At 41.2% G+C, this 23,759-nt stretch overlaps 2 protein-coding genes across 3 annotated transcripts; both read left to right on the forward strand.

Annotated features, from left to right (window-relative positions):
- The first annotated feature begins 11,153 nt into the window (after window positions 1–11,153).
- Window positions 11,154–17,565, forward strand: LOC142614574 (flowering locus K homology domain-like). 2 transcript variants are annotated; one of them, XR_012840471.1, is made up of 9 exons: window positions 11,154–11,578; window positions 12,649–12,750; window positions 14,410–14,628; window positions 15,389–15,447; window positions 15,554–15,645; window positions 15,742–15,871; window positions 16,212–16,274; window positions 16,440–16,516; window positions 17,191–17,565. XR_012840471.1 is itself a non-coding variant. In XM_075787129.1 (9 exons), exons 1-9 carry the CDS (start codon window positions 11,183–11,185, stop codon window positions 17,201–17,203), a joined length of 1,134 nt encoding a protein of 377 aa, XP_075643244.1. In that variant the 5' UTR covers window positions 11,154–11,182; the 3' UTR covers window positions 17,204–17,565. The 2 variants fall into 2 exon arrangements, 1 of the variants encoding a protein (XP_075643244.1); XM_075787129.1 differs by having other exon boundaries at window positions 15,759–15,871.
- A 583-nt stretch (window positions 17,566–18,148) lies between these two features.
- Window positions 18,149–22,653, forward strand: LOC142614415 (uncharacterized). Its single transcript, XM_075786935.1, has 3 exons — window positions 18,149–18,292; window positions 20,649–21,655; window positions 21,754–22,653. Exons 2-3 carry the CDS (start codon window positions 21,152–21,154, stop codon window positions 22,558–22,560), a joined length of 1,311 nt encoding a protein of 436 aa, XP_075643050.1. The 5' UTR covers window positions 18,149–18,292; window positions 20,649–21,151; the 3' UTR covers window positions 22,561–22,653.
- The last annotated feature ends 1,106 nt before the right edge of the window (window positions 22,654–23,759 follow it).

The following is a 23,759-nucleotide window of genomic DNA, read 5'->3' on the forward strand; positions in this document are numbered from 1 at the left end:
TCTTGAAATGTTCAATTACCTTTACAAACTGTTTAACTTTGATTTATCACTTGCTTTATAAATCTGACCATGTTTGTCTATTTTTGGTGTCTTTTTTTTTTTGTAGATAAACAACAGGTACGCCCGCGCCTGAGCCACTGTAACGTCGCTGATTTAAACCGAGTGCTACACTCAGAAGTGTTCGTGAGTGAAGACTTGCAGCTTAGAACGGCTCACTTGATACTAGGGTACGACCCTATATCCTCGGACTTCCAGGAGATCAAGAACGCAATTGTTGCGAGTGACCAGAGGCGTAGGAGAATCCACGTAGCCAGACCACACTTTTTAGCCGACCACGACATTCTCGACGACCCCCACACCATCCTGTACACGCAACCCATCGCGGCAATCCCTCTCGCCACGCACTCTCAGGCAACCGTTGTCCCAGAGGAGCAAGTGTCCTCGTCGAACACATTGGACGAGGAGATAAACCAGTTTCAGCTTGAGGACGTCCAAAGACCTTGAGGAATCCAGTTTTTCATCCTTTCCGACGAGGAAGAAGAGGTCGCCGAGACCTCTGGGATTGCTGGCCTAGTGATTGCACGTCTAGATGACAGCTCCATTGAAGAAGATATGGACGTGCTTAAGGGTCTCCTGACCATGAGAGGCGAGAGAGTCGCCAAGAAAGGAGCGAGGGGATCTCAAGCTCCCCCATCCTTGCCACCACCCCCTCCTCCAGCAGACCCCAAGCCTCCCACAGAAGAGCCTAAGAAGAAGAGGAAGGTGGAGACCGAGGAGGCTGGTGGCGACAAATAGAAAAAACTGAAACAGCAGCCACCACAGGCTCAGCAGCAGAAGCTAGACAAGGGCAAAGGGCGCGCCCGTTCAGTTGAAAGTGGGGAGATCAGAGACATGGCCGAGGTGCGCCGAGCACTGACCATGTGGTCTCCTGAACTGAGATTGGATAGAGCGCCAATTCCCCTCCAGTCTAACATCAGGGCGTTCCAACAAGGTCATGCCCTCCACCTGGCCGATGCGTTGGAACGTCCTCTTTTGCTGCCCAAGGATATGGAAGCCTTGGAAAAGATGAGCCAGACTCAGCTGTTCCTTTCTTTGAAAAGGGACTTAGCTCTGGTAAGTTTTACTTCGTACTTATACTCTAGGGTTATTTGTAAATACTTTACTGCATTTAACCCCCTGACATTTATCACAGGCCATCCAAGAAGTTTTCGCTACCGAGAAGTTCGTGGAGGATTCTCGGAAGCGACCTGGAATGGAGCAGGAGATACGGCAAGAGACAGAAAAGTCCCTATGTCAGGCCCTAGCGGAAAATGGGAAGCTCACCTCTCAGCTAGCCAATCTAAAAAGAGAGAAGGACGGTGTCGAAGCCAGCCTGAAAACGATGAAGAACCAAGTGGAGGGGCAACGTAAGCTCCTTCACCAAAAGGATGACGAGCTTTCCCAAGCCCAAAGGGAACGCTCTGACTTGGAGAAGGAGCTTGCGTGGATGAAGGAGGAAGCGCGCAACTTCAAGCATTCCCTAGAGGCTGCGAAGCAGGCTAGTTATCAAGAGGGAGTGGCTGTAACACAGGACCAGCTGACAGAAGCTTTCGCGGCCTTGTGCCGAGAATACTGTCAGCAGGTCTGGGGGAGGCTTTAAACGCAGCAGGGGTTCCTCAAGCTTACGAGCTGAGGAAGCCCGAGAACGTTTGGCTTCCCCTTGACATACAGGAGATAGAAGACACTCCTGTTGTTGCCTCTCCCGCCCTTCCTCCCGTGGTGCCAGAACTCGTTCCTGATCCTACAGAACTTGAAGGCTCCCATAAAGAGAAGGACGGGTGTGGAGGTGCCGAGAAGGAGCAAAGCCAGAATGTGGAGCCCATCATTCCTTCAACAGAAAAAGGGAAACAAGTCTTGTCTGCCTTTGAGTTGGAGTTGAAGAGCACCGAGGTTGGCAGCACTTCCCTTCAAGACCCCCCTCCAAAAGCTTAGGGCCTAGCTTAGGACTTTTTCTGTACTTCCAAATTTTCATAGAATGATGTATTCCATTATAATTAATGAAGAACAGATTTATTTAATTTTCATCCGAGTTGTGTTTATTTTAATTTGTCCTTTTTATGCTTGCCATGAAAGTTCTCACTAGTACATAGCTAAAGAAAGAACGGAATAAATAAGTCTAACTTCAACAGTTGAACAATTACAACCTTTAAACAGTCATCCGCATACTTGCTTTGCAAAGTAAAACATTCAAGAACCTGACAAAAACTAACTTAGTTTAAATGGTATGTGGTGCCTTACTTTGGAAACTCACATGATGGTTAAACTTTGTAACCTGAGACATAAATTTTAGTAAAGTGTAAGGTCCAGGGACCATACATTACAAAATTTTTGCTTAACACTTAAAGATGTACAATTTAAGATTCAATTTAACAGATAGTAAGATATCAATTTCCACAAAGTGTGTGGTCCGAGGACCATACTTAACCAAGTTTCTGTCTGATATATAAGAACAGTGACTAAAACGTTAATTTCCCAAATAGGGTTCTGTTTAACAAGTGATAAGATATCAATTTCCACCAGGTTGGTGATCCGAGGACCATACTTAACCAAGTTTCTGTTTTACACTTAGGAATAGTAACTTCAAATGTTAATTTCCCCAAAGTAGAAGGTCTGAGGACCCGGCATAACTAAGGTTCTGTTTAACAAATGATAAGATATCAATTTCCACAAGGTTTGTGGTCCGAAGACCATACTTAACCAAGTTTCTGTTTGACACTTAGGAATAGTAACTTCAAATGTTAATTTCCCCAAAGTAGAAGGTCTGAGAACCCGGCATAACTAAGGTTCTGTTTAACAAATGATAAGATATCAATTTCCACAAGGTTTGTGGTCCGAGGACCATACTTAACCAAGTTTCTGTTTAACACTTAGGAATAGTAACTTCAAATGTTAATTTCCCCAAAGTAGAAGGTCTGAGGACCCGACATAACTAAGGTTCTGTTTAACAACTGATAAGATATCAATTTTCACAAGGTTTGTGGTCCGAGGACCATACTTAACCAAGTTTCTGTTTGACACTTAGGAATAGTAACTTCAAATGTTAATTTTCCCAAAGTAGAAGGTTTGAGGACCCGGCATAACTAAGGTTCTGTTTAACAAATGATAAGATATCAATTTCCACAAGGTTTGTGGTCCGAGGACCATACTTAACTAAGTTTCTGTTTGACCCTTAGGAATAGTAACTTCAAATGTTAATTTCCCCAAAGTAGAAGGTCTGAGGACCCGGCATAACTAAGGTTCTGTTTAACAAATGATAAGATATCAATTTTCACAAGGTTTGTGGTCCGAGGACCATACTTAACCAAGTTTCTGTTTGACACTTAGGAATAGTAACTTCAAATGTTAATTTCCCCAAAGTAGAAGGTCTGAGGACCCGGCATAACTAAGGTTTTGTTTAACAAATGACAAGATATCAATTTCCACAAGGTTTGTGGTCTAAGGACCATACTTAACCAAGTTTCTGTTTGACACTTAGGAATAGTAACTGTAAGCCCCTAATGTATTCATAACTTTGAACTGCTAATCAACAAAAGCACCTTTTATTAATAATAATACCTTCGAAGGTTATTTGCATTCCATGGGCGTTGCACAATTCTTTCATCTAGGTCAGCTAGTCGATACGACCCTATGCCTGCTACTAAAACAATGCGATAGGGCCCTTCCCAGTTTGGTCCTAGCTTACCCCAAGTTGGGTTCTTAGCAGTGCCCACAACCTTTCTTAGTACAAGATCCCCAGGTGCGAGTGGCCTTAGCTTCACGTGGGCGTCATACCCCCGCTTAAACTTCTGTTGATAATAAGCCATTTGGACTATAGCTGCCTCGCGCCGTTCCTCAACTAAATCTAGGTCTTTCTCCAGGAGGCCATTGTTATTCTCTGGGCTAAAAGAACTCGTCTTTAGGATGGGGAAACCAGATTCCAGAGGTATCACTACCTCAGCTCCATAAGTCATAGAGAATGGAGTTTCTCCAGTGGACCTGCGCGGCATAGTTCGATACGTCCATAAAACATGTGGTAGTTCTTCTATCCATCTACCTTTCGCATCGTCCAACCTTTTCTTGAGCCCACTGACTATGACCTTGTTAACAGCCTCGGCTTGCCCATTTCCCTGAGGATAAGCTGGAGTGGAGTATCTATTTATGATGCCCATATCACCACAATATTTTCTAAAAGCCTTGCTGTCGAATTGAACGCCATTATCCGAAATAAGTGTGTGTGGTACACCAAATCTGGTAACAATGTTTTTCCAAACAAACTTCTTGGAATCAACGTCTCTAATATTTGCTAAGGGCTCAGCCTCGACCCATTTAGTGAAGTAATCGATCCCCACGAGCAGCCATTTTTTGTTTCCTGCAGCCCTCGGAAATGGCCCCCACTATGTCCAATCCCCATTGCGCGAAAGGCCAAGGACTGGAGAGAGGATTGGGAACCCCTCCAGGTTGATGAATATTAGGGGCGAACCTCTGGCATTGATCGCATTTTCTGGCATAGTCCTGAGCCTCCCTCTGCATATTGGGCCACCAATATCCCTGAGTCAGGGCTCTATGGGCTAAGGACATCCCCCTAGTGTGGCTCCCACAAATCCCTTCATGCAGTTCTTCTAAAAGCGTCTCCGTTGATTCAGGGTGCACACATAATAAGTATGGTCCTGAGAAGGATCGTTTATACAGTTTCTGATCCTCGGACAACTAGAAACGCGGCGCCTTTCGACGAATCTTATCTACTTCAGACTTGTCCTTAGGAAGGATGTCATTTTTCAGAAAAGATATCACCGGGTCAATCCAACTAGGTTCAGGCCTTATCAGATGGATACGGGCTGAATTGACAGTGGTAAGAGTTGGCTCTAGCAAATCCTCTACAAGGATAATTCTGGGTAAACACTGAGCCGATGACGTTGCCAATGTGGCCAAAGAGTCTGCATGAGTGTTTCCACTTCTAGAAACATGAGATAAGACGAAATAATCAAATTTAGCTTGCTGACGTTTGACCTGGGCCAAGTACTCTTGCATTCTTGGATCCCTGGCCTCTATGGTCCCCGTGACCTAGCCAACCACTAACTGAGAATCCGAGAACATATGAACTTCCTTTCCGCCCATCATGTGTACCATGCTCATGCCCACCAAGACTGCTTCGTACTCGGCCTCATTATTAGTAGCCGAGAACGCCAATCTCAGAGATTTTTCGAAGACAATTCCCTTAGGAGATATCAGAACAAGTCCAACACCAGACCCTCTCTGATTAGCTGTCCCATCCACATACACCCTCCAAGTCGGAGGTGCTGCGCCTGTTATCACACCAACTGATTTTTCATCCATGTGTGATTCCTTCAGAGTTTCTTCCAGCAATGGTTTGGCAAACCCTGCCACAAAGTCAGCAAGGACCTGGCCTTTCACCGAGGTGCAAGGCATGTATTTGATGTCAAAGGCTCCCAAAATGGTTCCCCATTTAGCCACCCTACCAGTGTAATTGGCACTGCGTAACACTGACTTGAGGGGCAGTTAGGTCAGAACCACCACAGTGTGAGACTGGAAATAGTGAGGAAGCTTCTGCATGGCATGAACTACGGCCAGCAGTGCTTTCTCCAAAAGTAGATAGCGCACCTCGGCCTCATTCAAAGACTTACTGACGTAGTATACCGGTCTCTGCACCCCACCCTCGTCCTTTATGAGGACCAAGCTGACTGCGTGAACGGCCACTGCCAGATACGCAAACAGGACCTCGTTCACTTCGGGCCGAGACAAAATGGGTGGCCGAGAAAGATATTGCTTAAGCTGTTGGAAGGCTAACACGCAGTCCTCGGTCCATTGAAACCCTTTCCATTTATTCAACAATTGGAAGAAAGGACGGCACCGGTCAGCTGACCGAGAGATAAATCTGTTGAGTGCGGCGATCATTCTGGTCAACTTCTGGACCTTTTTTGGGTTCCGAGGCGGCTGTAAGTCCTGAATAGCTTTGACCTGTGCCGGGTTTACCTCTATACCTCTATGAGTAATCATATAACCCAAGAACTTTCCAGAACCTACACCAAAAGAGCACTTTGAGGCGTTAAGGCGCAACTTATGCTTCCTAAGCACCTAGAAGGTGTCAGCCAAATCTTTAACGTGTGAAGGTATTGTTTTACTCTTCACCACCATATCATCTACGTATACCTCAATGGTTTTCCCAAGTTGTAGTTCAAACATTCTGGTCATCATTCTTTGATAGGTAGCCCCAACGTTCTTCAACCCAAACGGCATGACCTTACAGTGATAGTTCCCTGTTGGAGTAATGAAAGCAGTCTTTTCTTGATCATCCGATGCCAATGGAATCTGGTGGTAACCCTGGAAGGCATCTAGAAAACTCATCCGAGGATGTCCGACAGTGGCGTCTACCAGCTGATCAATACGTGGCATTGGGAACGAATCCTTGGGGCAGGCCTTATTCAAATCAGTGAAGTCCACACATACCCTCCACGTTCCATTCTTCTTTTTGACCACAACCATATATGCCAACTATTCGGGGTAGAAAACTTCCTTAATAGCCCCAGCCCTCTTGAGTCTGAGCACTTCCTTTTTGACAGCCTCGGAGTGTTCCTTGGAGGAACGCTGAGGTGGCTGCCTTCTCGGAACAAAGGCGGGGTTGACATTCAGATGATGACAAATGAAACTTGGGTCTACGCTTGGAGCCTCGTAAGGATCCCATGCAAAAACATCAATGTTGTCTTTCAGAAATTCCAACAAATCCATTTTCTCCTGATGTGGCAAACGTATACCTAGTTGAAAGAATCTTTCAGGGTCATCCGCTATCAAAAATTTCTCCAAACCCTCACATAGGGCTTCCTCTCCTGTCACCGCATCGAGCGCATCCGGAGCTGTTGATTGCTATAAGTCTTTGATGATCAAAGCCGAGGACTCGGCTTCTGTCTGATGCAGCACTGCAGCCGATATGCATTGCCTGGCCATCGATTGGCTGCCGAGGATCTCTTCCACATATTCCCCCGATGAGAATTTAACCTTAACATGCAAGGTAGAGGAGACAGCACCCAACGCGTGCAACCATGGCCTGGCAAGGATGGCTGTGTATGGGGAATACGCGTCAACCACAATGAAATCCACCTCAACCGTTTCTGAGCCAGATTGAACGGGCAAACGAATCTGTCCCTTCGGTACAACAGTTTTACCTTCAAAGCTTATAAGTGACGAGTCATAAGGAGTAAGATCCTCCAGCTTCAACCTTAACCCTTTGAATAAATCAGGGTACATGATATTTGCACCACTACCTTGATCAATCATCACCCTCTTTATGTCATAATTCCCTATCCTAAGAGTGACCACCAGAGCATCGTCATGGGGTTGGATGGTACCAACCTTATCCTTCTCTGAAAATCCCAAGACGGGTAAATTCACCTTCAACCTCTTCGGCCTGCAGCCTGCCTCTTCGGCCTGAGAATGCGAAACTGCCATCACCCTGGTGGGACCTGAGCTGGTCTTGCCAGGTACAGCAAAGATAACGTTAATTGTTCCCAATGCCGGCCGAGATGAATTATTCTTCTGATTATTTGAGCCGAACTGATTGCCCTGCTCGTTAGGTTGATAAAGGTGTTGTTTTAGTTTTCCTTCACTGACAAGCTGCTCCAAGTGGTTCCAGAGGGTCCGACACTTCTCGGTAGTATGACCCACGTCCTGATGGTACTGGCAAAAGAGATTCTGATTCCTGTTCGTAGGGTCCCCTGCCATCTTGCTAGGCCACCTGAAGTAGGGCTCCTTACGGACCTTCTCCAGTAGCTGGTGTACTAGTTCTCGGAACACAGTATTTACGGTCTGAGGTACTGCTGAGCCAGACTGCCTGGCGTAATCTCTTCTCAGCTTGTTGTTGTGATATCTATCCGACCTGAAATCCCCTCTCTCCTGCGGGATAACCTTTGCCTTGCCCTTTCCTTGCTGTTGGTCTTCCTCTACTCTTTTGTATTCATCAATACGATCCATGAGGCGACGTACGCTGCGAACGGGCTTTTTGGTCAGGGACTTCCTTAAGTCGTGATCAGTAGGGAGGCCTACCTTAAAGGTATTAATCGCCACCTCATCAAAGTCCCCATCTATCTCGTTAAACATCTCCCAATACCGGTCAAAGTATGCTTTCAACGTTTTACCCTCCCTCATGGACATAGATAACAATGAGTCCAATGGTCGAGGAACTCTGCTACATATGATAAACCGCGACGCAAATGTTCTAGTAAGCTCCCCAAACGAACCTACAGACCCCGATTTAAGGCCGTTGAACCACCTCATAGCGACGGGGCCCAAACTAGAGGGGAAGTCTTTACACATCAGGGTCTCATTATGAGATGCACCGCCATCCTCTGGTTAAAGTGACTCACATGCTCCACCGGATCAGTCCGGCCATTGTAGATGGTGAAGGTAGGCTGGGTAAACCTCCTGGGGAGCCTCCCCTTCTCAATCCTCCGTGAGAATGGCGATTTAGAAAGTTGGTGCAACGCCCGACTCATAGCATCGTTCCCCAAGCCCCTAGAAGGGAGCTTCTTGTGCCTACGAGCTGGTGGGTCGTCCTCCTCACAAGAGGACGTCGTGCTGGGGGGCGACCATGACCTCGAGCTGTAGCTACTTCCCCGAGCCTCCCCTGAAGAAGGATTAGATGAGGGCGGCGAATGCTTGCGTCTGGCGCGACGCAGTTTCCTCTTAAGATGATTAATCTCCTTCTGCATGGCCTTAGCACCATCCTCATGGGTGGTGCTGCCTCCGGCATGAGTATGGCTCGTTCTAGGGTATTCCGTATAAGCGCTTCCCTCTCGATCCCTCCGACGCTCAAGACGCTCGAAAAGATCCTCAGGTTGTGATCCTTGAGACTCTGCATGGTGTGAGCCTAAGCCTGCCATAGTATCCCATCTCCTTCAAGACTAAATTCCCACAGATGGCACCAATTGTAAGCGCACAATTGCACCTGGACCCAAAGACAACTGTGGGCTCAGGCCCAATGAGCCTTAAACAATGAAATTTGTAGAGTGTGGGTATGAAATCTAGTTTAGAGATACTGGAAACTTGATAACAGGTTAAGGTGTGAAGATACTTGCAAATAGTAGATGATTATTGTAAAGGAACCTCCTCGGACATAAGCCGAGGACCACTTCTGTATTATTTCTCTTTCTTTCTTAAAGGTTACAATTCTTAATTTCTTTCTTGGTAACTGACCGATCCCCATTTCTTTGGCCTTCACCCCCCTTAAATACTTCTTCTCTTGGTGATTTATCCACGTGTTGCTCAAATCTTCCCCCATTTCCCTACTTCTTCTCTTAATGCTTTAAATAGTAGCCAGAAGTTTCAGTTCTACTGTTCAAGGGTCACTTCTCCATTAATGCGGCCAGGGAGGTAGGTGCAGGGTCTTTAATGTGGAGGTGGCAGCCTTTGTCTAAGATATTTCTCTAACACCGGTGCATCTAGAGGGTTCGGGGATCCCCCCTTTTAACCAACAGTCTTCCTGGAACTCTGCCTTGATATTTATAGTGAATCTCCGAGTTCTCTTGGGTCTATCCAAGGAGAAATTCATTCTCGGATGTATCCTCGGATTCTCGGCGTATGGGCCGATTTGCAGTACTAACGGGCTTTTAATTAAAAACGGATCGACCCTTCTTGTCAGAGCCCAAAGGCCCAAATACCTGCCCGGGTCCCTTTACTCCTCACATGGGCCTAGAGACCCTGATTGAACAGATTTGTACCAACTAATCAAGTCCAAAACCCAAATGTATATTCAAGCACTTTTAACCCCCCACAGAGTTGTTTATATTATTTTAAATGAAGTGATAAAAAATATAACAATATTTAATATTGAGTGTATTGTAAAGTGATGTGGTAAAATAGATAAAGTAGTTTTTTGAAGTGCTAAAAGCTAAAATTTTTAGCACCACTACTATGAATGCTCTAACTTCAAAAGTAAAAGTAAAAAAAAAAAAAAAAAATCCTAGGCAGTCTAGTATTAAAAAAAACATTATTTTGTTTTGGTTTTTGTCTTAGTTAGTAAATGATTGTATCTTAATGTGTTTAGAAACAATAATTTTGAGTATTTATAATTTTTTAATATTATATGGATGTCTATTTGGAGTTTTTTTTTCTTTATACTTTGGCCCCTACTAGTCTAAAATCTTAGGTCCATCCCTTACATCAGAAACCTCCTTTTATTTATTTGAAAAAAAAAATATGGTTTTATCATCAATATATATATATTTTTTTTTACAACCATGATATTAAAATATGTGTCATAATGAAAGTGTAAAATAAAATGACGCAAGTTTTAAGAGAGTTTTTTTTTTCTTACTCTTCATTTGATTCGATGGAAACACTTTATGTAGAATAATTTTTTTAAAATATGTTTTCTTAAAAATTGACTTTTTTTTATTTTTTATTATGTGGTTGTGATCTTGAAAATAAGTGGAAAAAAAAGAAATTGAAATTGTTGTTGTTTGTTACGTACACAAAACCCACATTGATATTTCTTATCATTCTTAATAATCATATAAACAAAAACTTTAATTCACAATAGAAAACTTAAGTGAGAAAATATTTCGTATTCTTTTGACCATTTAAAAGCCTCAAATGGAATATATATATACTCAAACTTTTACTAATTTAAAAAAAAAAACAAAAAAAAAAATTCATTTTATTGGACTTACTCTTTTTTTTTTTCTTAATTCATTATAATTTGTTTTTGTTGGTAAATATGGTCAACATATTTAGGTTTGGACTATTGTAGTTTAAGACATTTTATAATTAACCAACTTAGTCTATAATTACCTTGAGAGAGGAAAAAATGAATAACAAATTAAAGACAAAGTTAGGTTTAGAAATCAAATTGGTCAATTTTGAAATATCTTCAAACTAATTTATTTATATTTTAGCCTATTTCTTTTATATATTAACCTTCATTCAAATGCTTTCTAAAACAAGTCAACACTTAACAACACCAATATTTTCCGCCCAAAAAAAAAAAAAAAATACAAAAATTATAAAGCGACGGCAGAGAGGACAGTTGGTATGAGAAGAAATAAACCGAGGACACAACGGTAAATTCACCCCAATCTCTCAAACTATAAATACCTCTTCACACTTTTCATTCTCTTTTTAACATTTTCTCTCTCTCTCTCAAATTCTCACAACAATGGCCCAGCCAGGCCAATTCCCCATAAACCCTATGAACCCGATGATGTACCACCCGACCGTACCGGTCTCGGTGCCCATACCCGTACCCGTACCCGCATCTCTACCCTTACCCATGCCCGTGCCCATACCCCGACCCGTACCTGCTGCCGCGTTTCCCGAATTCGAATACGGACAGCCGTCGTCGGCTGCCGGGAAGCGCCGCCGGGAAGACGAGCTGGTTTCGGCGGAGGACGAGTCGGCGGCGAAGCGGAGAGTGAAGTTGGCTCAGGATGTACTGTTCAGAATCGTCGTCCCGTCACGGCAGATCGGGAAGGTCATCGGCAAAGAAGGCTGCCGAATCCAGAAGATTCGCGAAGATACCAAAGCCACCATCAAAATCGCCGATGCCATCGCTGTATGATGCTTCTATCTTCTTCAAAATTTTCGTTTTTTTTCTTCTTCTTTTCATTTTGTGTAGTTTATTATTCACGTTAGGGTTTTGATTTTGTGTGTGATTGTACGAATTATTGCTAAAGATGTTGCCTGAGATTTTATATAGAGCTTTCGAGCTTGTTCAGCGGTTCTGTGAATATAAATTTATATATATATGTACACTTTTAGAGCTTTTGTGATCATTTGCTTGGGATTTTATTTAGAGCTTTTGAGTTTGTTAGGCGGTTCTGTGATTGGCTTGGCTTTGGGTGACTATTTGGAAACTTTAATTTGTGCTATTGCATTTAGCAAAACATGGCTATTATACAGTTTTAGCTGAAGGAGGTGTCATTTGAGCTCGGGCTTTATGGGCTTTGTTATTGTCAGCATGAATAGCATTTGTGTTTTAGGGTAAATGGGGGCTACTTGTGATTCTATTAGGTTCCTTTCAAAATAAGTGTCTTCGCACGTTTCTTGTGTGATTCTTTGCAATTTTGTTAAGATACCTTGTGTTCATCATGAAGTAATGTTCTTTTTGAACAAATGAGTGTCTTTTCATATGTGGGTCACGTGATTTACTAACTTTTAAAGGTTAATCGGTGTAGTAATTGAAAGGTTTGTGGGGGGCTAAATTGTGATAGGGCCAATCCAGAAAGGAGTTTAGAGGTAAATTTGTCCACAAAATGCAAAATCTGTTCATTTGAACAAAACCTTGATAATTTCATTTTAATCCAAATTTTAGGGGGGTTAAATGTAGCAATTGAAACTCTGTGGACTAGTTTGTGATAAGGCCAAACTACAAGGGGGTAAATTGTAATTTTTCCTATGTTTTATTATGTTAACTGCAAATGTGAAAATGCAACATTAGGAAAGGGTTCATTTGTTACTGCAAGTGCTTACAATGTTTAATTACTTCAGTGAGGAGTTGTTCAAAGTGTTTTTTGTCTATAGAATTGAATCCTAAGTTTTAATCAACCAAATTCTGGTGATTAGTCTATTTCGACTTATCCAGTGGGCTGTGGCATGTTCTAAATCTGTTTTTATGTTTTGCAGCGACATGAAGAGCGTGTAATTATCATAAGTTCTAAAGACAGTGACAACAAGCTCACTGACGCAGAAAATGCACTCCAGCAAATTGCCACTTTAATACTAAAGGTGATGTATTTCATAGTGAATGAACTTGAATAAGCTTTGTCCAGTTCATATCATGTTAGCATGGTTTATTACAATTATGTGGTGGGCTCTTGAAATTTGTTGCCAATAATATTTATATGTGCCCTAAATTTCATTTGAGTTTGATGCAAGTAGGCGCTTTTCTATAAAAAGTTTTATCTGCTTTCCATTTGTCAACAACACGCAAAGAGTTTGATGTGGTCAAATATTTTCTGGCCTTTTCTTAAGTGGCTTCTTTATTTATTTACTTATTGGGCTATAATTATCTATGAGCAATAATCTTAACTTTAATGAGTGTGGAAGTGGTTTAGTTGGCTTTTAGTCTAGAATCTCTAGACATTATATTTACTACCAAAAATATTTGAATAGAATTCAATGGTATAAGGAGGGTAAGATTCTGTAGCAAACACTAAATCTGATGGACTGATGTAGCTTGATATTAGTTAGGTGGCCAGCCACTCGGTCTCCAAAGTGGTATATTCGCCTAGGTGAATTTAGTCACTTGGAGATCACTTAGGTCTGGATTCAACTGCATTTATTTGAATGCATACTTCATCAATGATTTTGATCTTGGTAGAGTTATGCTACTGTCTTTCTGTAAGCTAGTGGTGAAGGTCTGAAGAACCTATTTTGAAGACCTTCTCTTCTTCAAACTATTTCCTTGTTGTAGGCAACCACCTACCATGTTCTTAATCCCGAGTTCTTGTTATGTTAGAATTCTATATCATTTTATGTGAGGCTTTCTAGTTGGGACGTTGATGCAGGACAGCCTAGGCTTCACCACCTAGAACAGCCCTGTAAACCTGTGGCTTCACCACCTAAGGGTTGTTTGGAATCACCATCAAATGCAAAACAATTTTCATGAATGAAATTTTATTTATAATAAATTAATAATAGTCCGAATACAAAATAAACCATCTAGAGCTTTTATAGGGTTTCTAGGAATAAAGATAAAGAGAACATCCATGAAAACTAATCCTAACTGAACTCAATAGTCTAAACTGATCCAAACTATTAATCTTTATCTAAGAACACGAAATTTAATCCCTATCTGAACTCAAACTAAATAAATAAACTTAAAATATGATATAATCTAATGAAAATCTTAATAAAATTCTGAAATAATTTTTGGTTGTGCTCGTGCAGTAGATGTGTTATTTGCATTCCCCATTAGTTTGTATGAAATGCCATGATTAACAATATGAAATAATGAAATTGATAGTAAGAAAACTTCAAGTCCACTGAGTTATTGTCCCTTAACAACTTGTTATCAAAATATTTGGGAGTTCCAATAAAAAGCTGAGTATGTTTGAAGTGCATTGAGTATGAAGTTCTTTGTAGACTACCATACACATGATTGGAATTTTTCCTTTGGGTGGTAGGGGGACGACTTGATAGTTTTTAAATGTTCCGTATTCCTTGGGTGTATCTAAAAATTATTTCTGAAATTGGTGTTGACGGATATTTTCAAATGGCATATATTGAATTGCAACACCACTTGCTTTACTGCAACTGTTGCTGGGTTAAGAAATGAATGTCCTGTGGGAATGAGTTTTTTAAACTTATTAAGAGAAGACTGATAAAGTGTTTCTGATACCATGGTGGCACTGATGAAAAAATAAACAATTTTCCTTGAAACAGGAAGATGAAAGCAGTACAGAGGCGAAAGTTGCGGCAGGACATGTGGCTGCCAATACCATAAGGCTTTTGATTGCTGGAACCCAAGCAGGTTGTTTGATTGGGATTTCAGGTCAAAATATTGAGAAATTGAGGGATTCCTGTGGTGCCATTATCACAATTCTTGCTCAAAATCAGTTGCCTTTGTGTGCATCTGCTCATGAATCTGATCGAGTGGTACAGGTGAGCTTCTCTATGCTGTCAATGCTAAAGTTAATATTAGAGTGTTGTTTAATTGGTTCTTGATAATTAGTTTACCTCTGTGACCTTGTCAAAAGTGAGGTTAGAGACTTTGTTGCTTACTTTCAAATACTACCAAGGTTCATTTCCACTTCACACAATAAATGCAAAAGCTTTCAAATGCGACCAAAACAGTTAGGTGAAAATAGTTAGTCCATCCTTTTTGTCTTGGTCCTATAATATGCTTCAATAATTAAAACTCAAATATTGAGGGTGAGTAAAACCCAGGAGAGATTTTCATACAACTCTTTTTGGGTGGGCTGCCTTTTAAAGATGCTTAGACCTCTACCGGAAAATGCCTTCCAGTCTACAGTTCATCGCTGTTAAGCAACTTTGGCGTATGATTATTTCCCTTTTTGACATAATACAACTCAATAAAAAGTAATTTTTTTTATTTATTAAGTGCAACTCAATTAACAGTACTTAATTGCGGCATGGCTGCCTACCAATCACCTCTAAGCAGAACTGCAACTCAATAAAGAGTAATTAAGAAAAATCTTTTGAAGTCATTCATGGAAATATTTCTGATTTGGTGTTGCGTATCAAGGAGCTTAGAGTTTTAGGCATTAAAGTAAATAAAATTTATTTTATATGTCAATGAAATTATAATTTTCTGTCATACATGATTCATCCATAGTTATGCTTTGTTTGTTTGTTTCTACTTTTAATAAGGAATAATGATTGAGACTCCTCTTAAACTCAGATATCAGGTGATGTTCCTGCTGTACTGAAGGCGTTGGAGGAGATTGGTTCTCAACTAAGGTCTTATATTGTATTCTGATTGTCAGAACTTTGTCTTTAGACCTTTTTTAAGAGTTCTTTTTTGAAAATTAAATTGTATGATTATAATCACTTCCATTTTATTTAGGGAAAACCCACCACGACAAGTGATTTCTATTAGCCCAGTGTACAATATTACATCAATCAGACCTCCTCAACCATACCTGGACCCAACATCAGGTTATTGAATATTTTCCCATATCATATGACTCTTTCAACTGCCATGTTTTGTTTTTATCAAGTTTTAATATTTTGTCATAACATCATCATCTTTAGGACAACCAATCTTGCAGCTGATTATGTTACTTTCGAGATGATGATATCGGAATCGCTGGTTGGTGGGTTGATCGGCAGGAGCGGCACCAACATATCAAGGATCAGAAATGAGTCTGGAGCAATGATCAAGGTAGGCTGATCTTAAATTCTTAGGAATATGAGTGAGGAGCAACTTACTTTTGCTGTTGCTGTTAACGACCCACTAATTATAACTTCACACAAAATCCTTGGCCAATAAGAAAAATCATTGCTTCTGTAATTTCCTGGTTTCAAGCTTCAAGATATACACAGCTCCAACCATTATTATTAATAAATTCATAGCATATGCAATGGAGTCCATGTTTACATATTGTTAGGGATATATGAGATGTTTTATATATAGCATTAAGTTCAGTCTTATAACTCTTGTTTACTTATAGAGGACATTTCCATTGCGTTTGTTTCAGCTTCTATTGGTTTCTTTTTAACAGGTTTATGGTGGGAAAGGCGAAACAAAACATCGACAAATTCAATTCGGAGGTAGCGCTCAACAGGTATATACGTCTTTCTTGGTGATATTCGTAATTACTGGTCAAATGCCACCTGAAATGAAACCATCTTGTAGCTGCCTGCATCACTACTATACTTCTTTTTCCGTTGGAGATATGAATATGAAGATATCAAAGTTCTCATTTTTTGAATTTTTGGATGCTTAACAGGTAGCATTGGCAAAGCTGAGGGTTGACGAATACATATATTCTCAGTTGATACAACAACCCGGTGCTCAACAGCCAGCGTAAATTATCCTGCCTATAAATGCTATCTTTTGTCCCATTTGGTTGCTCAGTTTTCTTTGTTGATTTTCCATTTCTAGACTCTTGTAGCTCTAGTTCGGATATTTATAAACCCATGTAGATTTATAAATAGAATGTATAATAACATGATTGGTGAGGCAACCTCCAAAATGTGAAATATAATATATATATCTGGTTGGTGATGTCTTCCAACATGGATGCAAGCTGTAGCCATATAGACTGATGAGTTTGTTCCAACTTCCAACATGATGTATATTAAAAGTTTGCTGCATACTGGTTATACTTATGGATACGTCATGATGTCAGCTTGGCGATCAGGTCTTGTATGGCTGTGAGTCATGATCCTCTTTTGTCACATGAAATATTTCTGGAGTATAATTTAGATTTTATTAATAAAATGAACAAATAAGATTAATGCCTGACATGGGCACTAAGATTCATAAATAAGAGCTTATTAACCTTTTTCATGGACACGATTCATAATTGCATTATAATTTCAACAACTTCCACAGAATGATGAAAGATGCACTGAACAACAGAACTGTGAAACAAACTACCCTGCTGTTAAAATAAGAGCACTAAATTTGAGCATGTTGTCTTGTTGTGTCCCCCATTCTTCCGGTCCATTGGAAAGCTAATAGACATGTTTTCTCAGTTTGCTGCTTTGATGAGGATGGAACATCAAGACCTCTTGCTCCCCATGTTCAATAGTCATATCTTGAGTTCAGTTCCTGGTAGATCCCAATTCACCTTTGCTGCAGCAAATGCTGTACCAGATTTTGAGACGATGGTGTTATACAATTATAATGTATTGTATGGTTTGCTTTAAGAGAGAGTTGAATATCAAGATCTTTTTATTCCAAAACTTAGGTGGTGCATAGGAATCTTATGTGTTTGTTGTGAGGATATAAATCCATCACGTCTTGTTGAGAGTATAATTTAGTTTTGTTAATTTATGCTAGCATAGTACTACTTGTTCATTAAAAATATCCTGGTGGAACTCTTAATTTATTGAAGTCCTTTTTTACCTCTTCATGTGTATATGGATTGTGTGTTGTTTGTCTGAAGTTATAGCATAGCATGTTTGAAAATTGCATTCATCCATGAAGGTAACCTCCTCTTCTCTGGATTTTCTTAGTAAATTCCCTTAATGTGCGTGACAGGTGGGCTGAATGGCTGCTACACAAGTTAACGCATACTTTAAATTAATTAATTTAATTTTAAAATTGGATGATTCTCATATTAAAATTATGTTTGCTCCTCCGAACACTTGTTTTAACAATTAAATTCATATAAATTTCCACACAAAAAAGATTTATATATATTGTTCCCTTTCATTGAAGTTCTAGTAAATTGAAAATTTTCAAACGTTCCTTTATTTCTCAAAATTACCTCTAACATGGTTATCAACCCATATAATAATTTTGCTAAAATCTCTCAACCCTAACGCCACGCACTCATATATCTTAAGAGAGTTAACATTACATGACCTACATAACACATTTAATAAGCAAGTTATGTTTGTCCGTTTATATAAAAAAAAATCACCCAGAATTATGTTATGACACGAATGTCTTACACACAAATCTGCAATGTGTTTGAAGATCGTGTCAAGCTTAAATTAAAGTATGCTAGTCTCTTGACTTGGTGGCACTTTTGACTATCCGCTTGCAGAGAGTTTTTTCTTTTGAGGATAACCGGCAGACGCTTGCAGAAGAGTTGAGTCCTAATCGAAGGCAAGGTCCTCTCAATTTACGGTAAGAAGAAGAAAAAAAAAGTCTCCTCAATTTGCTATAGCTAGGAAAAAAAATGTCCGGTCAATTTAATGTAGGAAAAAAAAGGTAGCTCGATGCTAAATTTTGGCAGGTCTCGCACGATGGCAATCTTACAGGTATAAAGATACTTCAGAATTTTTAGTATAACTCTACCTTAGAGTTCCCTAAATCATATCTATATATTTTGAAATAAGTGGATTAGATTTTACCTTGTCATCAATAATTTAGATAGATATCACCACACTATATACCTTTAGTGCGATGGTTACTCCACAAGTGTTTGTGATGTGTGAAAGAAAATGGCCAAAGTTCAAGTCTCTAGGAGGGAACTTTATGCACATATGCACTTAAAGCACATATACACTTAGATTAGATTAGAGTAGAATTTTTATCTTTTATATATATATATATATATATATATATATATATATATATATATATGTAAGTGCACAATTGCACCTGGACCCAAAAACAGTTATGGGCTCAGGCCCAATGAGCCTTAAACAATACGAATTTGTAGAGTGTGGGCTTTAAACCTAGGTTAGAAGTGTGTGGGGATTAAATGACAAACTCAAGATTGCCAGTACCTGGAAACAACAAGGAATAATGTAAATAGGCCTCCTCGGATGTAAGCCGAGAGTTGTTCTTATATTATATCTCTCTCTTTGTCTTTTTTCTTTTTAGGTTACAAAAAGTTCCGTCCCCTTTCTGTTCTAGGTTTTTTTCTTAAATACTCCTCTTTTTAATACTTTATACACGTGTTGCCCCAACTCCTCCCTTAGCCTAGATATTTCTTTTCTTAGTGCCTTTGAACAGTAACTAGAAGTTTCCCTTCCACTGTTCAAGTGTCACTTCCCCATTAATGCGGCCAGGGTGGTAGGTGCAGGGTCTTTAATGTGGAGGTAGCAGCCTTTACCTTTGACATTTTTTCCACATCAGTGCTTTTAGGACATTCAAGGGTTCACCTCCTTTAACCATTGGTCTTGACCGTGTCATTCCCTATCCTTTACCATGAAGTCCCGGGTTCTCTAGTGTCAGTACGAGGGGAAAAACATCCTCGGCTGGATCTTCGGATCCTCGGCTTATGGGCCGACCCATAATACTAACAGGCCCTAAACCCAAGAGCAGGTCGGCCTTCCTTAGCATGACCCATCGGCCTATATTCCCATCAAGGTATCTTTACTCCCCACAATAGCCCCTCAAAACTCTAATTTTCGACGTCCGAGGAGAAAAATAGGGTTTTGATCTAACGAGGATCCACTCTCACCACTTTATATGTGATGGCACGTGTGGAAATCGTTTCGCGTCCCAGAAGATGCCACTTGGCGGTTTTATTTTCAAAAACGCGCGCATTTATTACTGCAAGTTACTCTTTGTCTCCCATGTTCAACGGTGAGATGGGCATCCAACGGTCCTCGTTACTCCACGAAATTTTAGGCGGGACAAATATAATTTCGAGACCGCCCTTTCGCACGTCGTGACGCTTCGGGAACCTGCGCCTTCATTTAATTCATCAGGGATCAATCCCATCAAAACACCTACAATCATTCTTTACCAGCAGAAAACCGTGGAAACCCGTACCTTCAACTTTGTAAGTTCTTGCTCTCTCTGTTCTTAACCTTTTCTCCTCGGATACAGTCTTCGGCTGTCTTCGTAAACATTTTTTCCTTTAAAGTTTAGCCTTTCATTCTTTTCTAATGGGTAGGTTTAAGTGTCTAGTTGATACCGCCGCTGGGATGGAGGGTTTTAGGGCTAAATACCGTATTCCCAGCGATGTAGGACTAAAATATTGCCCGGCAGAAGCCGTGGCCGGTTCTAGGAAAGAGGAAGAGGTTATCATCCCTATGATAGCCTTTATAGAGGGTGGGATGACCCTTCCAATGAAACCCGTAATGAGGGAATACCTTCGCAACCACCGGTTGTGTCCCGATCAATGCCTCCCAAACGTTTTTAGAGTTCTAGGTAGTGTAGATGCTCTCAACGAGCAGATGGGTTTAAACCTCACATGGCACGATGTCGTGTTCCTATATGAGTCCCATAAACTTTCTAAGGTAGGTTATTATATTAAATCTCGGTCCAGCACCGTTAGGCTAATCTCCTGTCTGCCCAAATCAAACAAAGGCATGAAGGACGACTACTTGATCGTGTCTGGGAACTGGCACGACGGCCTCCACTGCCCAGTTGAGTGGGGGAATCCAGGTGCGACGCCGTAGGATTAATCTCCCCACAACACAACTTCTCCTAACACACACAGAAATGCGTATTCGTAATTACTTAAATTTGTTAAATATTTGTGTGAACCTGACCAGATTTGTTTGTTTTGATGTCTTTTTTGCAGATAAGCAGCACGTGCGTCCTCGTCTGAGTCACTGTAACATTGCCGATCTAAACCGAATACTTCGCTCCGAAGTGTTCGTTAGTGAAGACTTACAACTCCGGGCTGCTCACCTCATTCTAGGGTACAGTCCCCTTTCCTCGGACTTCCAGGAGATAGAGAACGCCATAATTGCAGGCGACCGAAGACGAAGGAGGATAAACGTAGCTCGGCCCCACTTTCTGGACGACCGCGACCTCCCGGACGCTCCCAACACCGTTTTGTACAACCAGCCTATAGCAGCAATCCCCCTTGCTGTGCATTCACGAACAACTGTCATTCCAGAAGAGCAGGTGTCTTCTTCACACACACTTGACGACGAGATAGATCAGTTCCATCTCGAAGACACCGAGAGACCTCGCGGGAACCAGTTCGTGGTACTTTCCGACGAGGAGGAAGAAGCCACCGAGGCCTCTGGAATTGCAGGGTTTGTAGTTGCCCTTCCCGAGGACGAATTTGAAGAAGACATGGGAAGAATGGAGGGTCTCCTCACCAATAGGGCTGCTAAGGTTGCAGAGAAAAAGAAAACGGGGACGTCCCAAGTTCCCCCAGCTTTACCTCCTCCTCCTCCTCCAGCTGAGCCAAAACTGCCAGCCGAGGATCCCAAGAAGAAGAGGAAGGGGGATAATGAGGGGACGATTAATAAAGACCCCAAGAAACCACGCCAACAACTCCCACCGGCCCAGCAGCAGAAGCTGGACAAGGGCAAGGGTAGAGCCCGTTCGGTTGAAATCGGGGAATTCAAGGACGAGGCTGAAGTGCGCCCGGCACCGACCACCTGGTCCCCTGATCTAAGGCTGGACGGCGCACCCATCTCCTGCCAGTCCAGTATAAGGGCGGTTCAACAAGGCCACGCCCACCACCTGGCCGAGGTCTTGGAACGCCCTCTTCTGCTGCCCAAGGACATGGAGACCTTGGAAAAGATGGGCCAGCCACAACTATTCCTCTCACTAAAAAGAGACTTAGCGCTGGTAAGTTTTTCTCCTTTTTTAGGAAGATTCCACTTTTAATAATATTTATAGGTAAGTTTGTTTTTTATTATTCCTAACTCCATCATACGTTGTTACAGGCTATTCAGGAGGTCTTTGTAGCTGAAAAGTTTATTGAAGACACTCGGAAAGTAGCCAGAACTGAGCTCGAAATTAGGTTGGAGACTGAGAAGTCCTTGGGTACAGCCCTTGCTGAGAACGAGAAGCTGACCTCGGAGGTGTCAGATCTGAGGAGAGAGAAAAATGGGGTCGAGTCAAACTTGAAGACTATGAAGACCCAGATAGAAGGACAGCGCAAGCTCCTTCATCAAAGAGACGAAGAGCTCTCCCAAGCTCAAAGGGAGTGCTCGGATCTGAAGAAGCAACTGGCGTTGATGAAGGAAGAAGCCAGCTCCTTCCAACTCTCTCTTCAAGCTGCCAAGCAGGCAAGTTTTGATGAAGGGGTAGCAACCACCGAGGAGCAGCTGACAGAGGAGTTCGCAGCTTTATGCCACGAATACTGTCAAAAAGTATGGGGGGAAGCTTTAAACGCAGCAGGAGTTCCCCAATCTTCGGATTTGAGGAAGTCCGAGAACGTTTGGCTTCCCCTAGAAATACAGGAGATTGAAGAGGCTCCTGCTGCTACTCCTACCCCTGAGACAACTCTTCCTGCCCTACCTCCGGTGGTCCCACAGCAAATTCCTGATCCTACAGAACCTTCTGGTTCCAACAAAGAGAAGGAAGGAGGAGGGGATGCAGAGAAGGACTTAAGCCAAACAGTTGAACCCAACGTCCCTCCAACGAAGACAGCAGATAAGGGAAAGCAGATCTTGACTCCCTTTGAGTTGGAGTTGAGAAAGACCGAGGGCACTAGTACCTCTCAGCAAGAGCCTCCTCCAAAAGCTTAGGACTTAGCTTAGGGCTTCTCTTTTTCCATTTTTGAATTATCTATGTAATGCATATTTAACTGATTAATGAAGAACAATTTCATTTGCTTTTCACTTGGGTTGTATCTGTTATACTTTACTTTACTTTTTTTTGTATTTGTTATAAATATTGCCATTAGCACATAACCAAAATTTCTCAGAGTAAATAAATCTAACTTCAAGGATTGCACAATCATAACTTTCACATAATCTTATGCACATCATTAAAGATTTAATAAAAGGTGACATGGTTAATATATTTAAACAATGCCTTGATTAAAAAGAAAAGAGGACTTCATATAATGATTAAACCCTTATAATGCACAACACTGTTTCTAGTAGGATGTAAGATCCGAGGACCATTCCTTACACGAAATTGCTTAACACTTGAAGATATGAAACTTAAGGTCCGAGTTTAATAAACAGTAACGCATTAACATCCAGACATAATAAGGAGATAACCTTGATCAAAATTGTGGTCCGAAGATAAGACTTGACCAATTTTACGTTTGATTCTTAAAAATTATAACTTCAAATGTTAATTTTCCCAAAGTAGGAGGTCCGAAGACCCGGCATAACTAAGGTTCTGTTTAACAAGTGACAAGACATCAATTTCCACAAGGTTTATGGTCCGAGGACTGTACTTAACCAAGTTTCTGTTTGATTCTTAAAAAATGATAACTTCAAATGTTAATTTTCCCAAAGTAGGAGGTCCGAAGACCCGGCATAACTAAGGTTCTGTTTAACAAATGACAAGACATCAATTTCCACAAGGTTTATGGTCAGAGGACTGTACTTAAACAAGTTTCTGTTTGATTCTTAAAAAATGATAACTTCAAATGTTAATTTTCCCAAAGTAGGAGGTCCGAAGACCCGGCATAACTAAGGTTCTGTTTAACAAATGACAAGACATCAATTTCCACAAGGTTTATGGTCCGAGGACTGTACTTAACCAAGTTTCTGTTTGATTCTTAAAAAATGATAACTTCAAATGTTAATTTTCCCAAAGTAGGAGGTCCGAAGACCCGGCATAACTAAGGTTCTGTTTAACAAATGACAAGACATCAATTTCCACAAGGTTTATGGTCCGAGGACTGTACTTAACCAAGTTTCTGTTTGATTCTTAAAAAATGATAACTTCAAATGTTAATTTTCCCAAAGTAGGAGGTCCGAAGACCCGG

The sequence above is a fragment of the Castanea sativa genome, chromosome 11 (genome assembly GCF_040712315.1).
Source record: "Castanea sativa cultivar Marrone di Chiusa Pesio chromosome 11, ASM4071231v1".
Lineage (NCBI taxonomy): Eukaryota > Viridiplantae > Streptophyta > Magnoliopsida > Fagales > Fagaceae > Castanea > Castanea sativa.

Excerpts from the sequence above, each read along its gene's own strand:
- LOC142614574 (XM_075787129.1), top strand. The coding sequence starts at position 11,183 with ATGGCCCAGCCAGGCCAATTCCCCATAAACCCTATGAACCCGATGATG. Across the intron at positions 15,646-15,758 it reads ATACCTGGACCCAACATCAG|CTGATTATGTTACTTTCGAG; the intron begins GTTATTGAATAT and ends CCAATCTTGCAG. Across the intron at positions 16,275-16,439 it reads TCGGAGGTAGCGCTCAACAG|GTAGCATTGGCAAAGCTGAG; the intron begins GTATATACGTCT and ends GATGCTTAACAG.
- LOC142614415 (XM_075786935.1), top strand. The coding sequence starts at position 21,152 with ATGGGAAGAATGGAGGGTCTCCTCACCAATAGGGCTGCTAAGGTTGCA. Across the intron at positions 21,656-21,753 it reads TAAAAAGAGACTTAGCGCTG|GCTATTCAGGAGGTCTTTGT; the intron begins GTAAGTTTTTCT and ends ACGTTGTTACAG.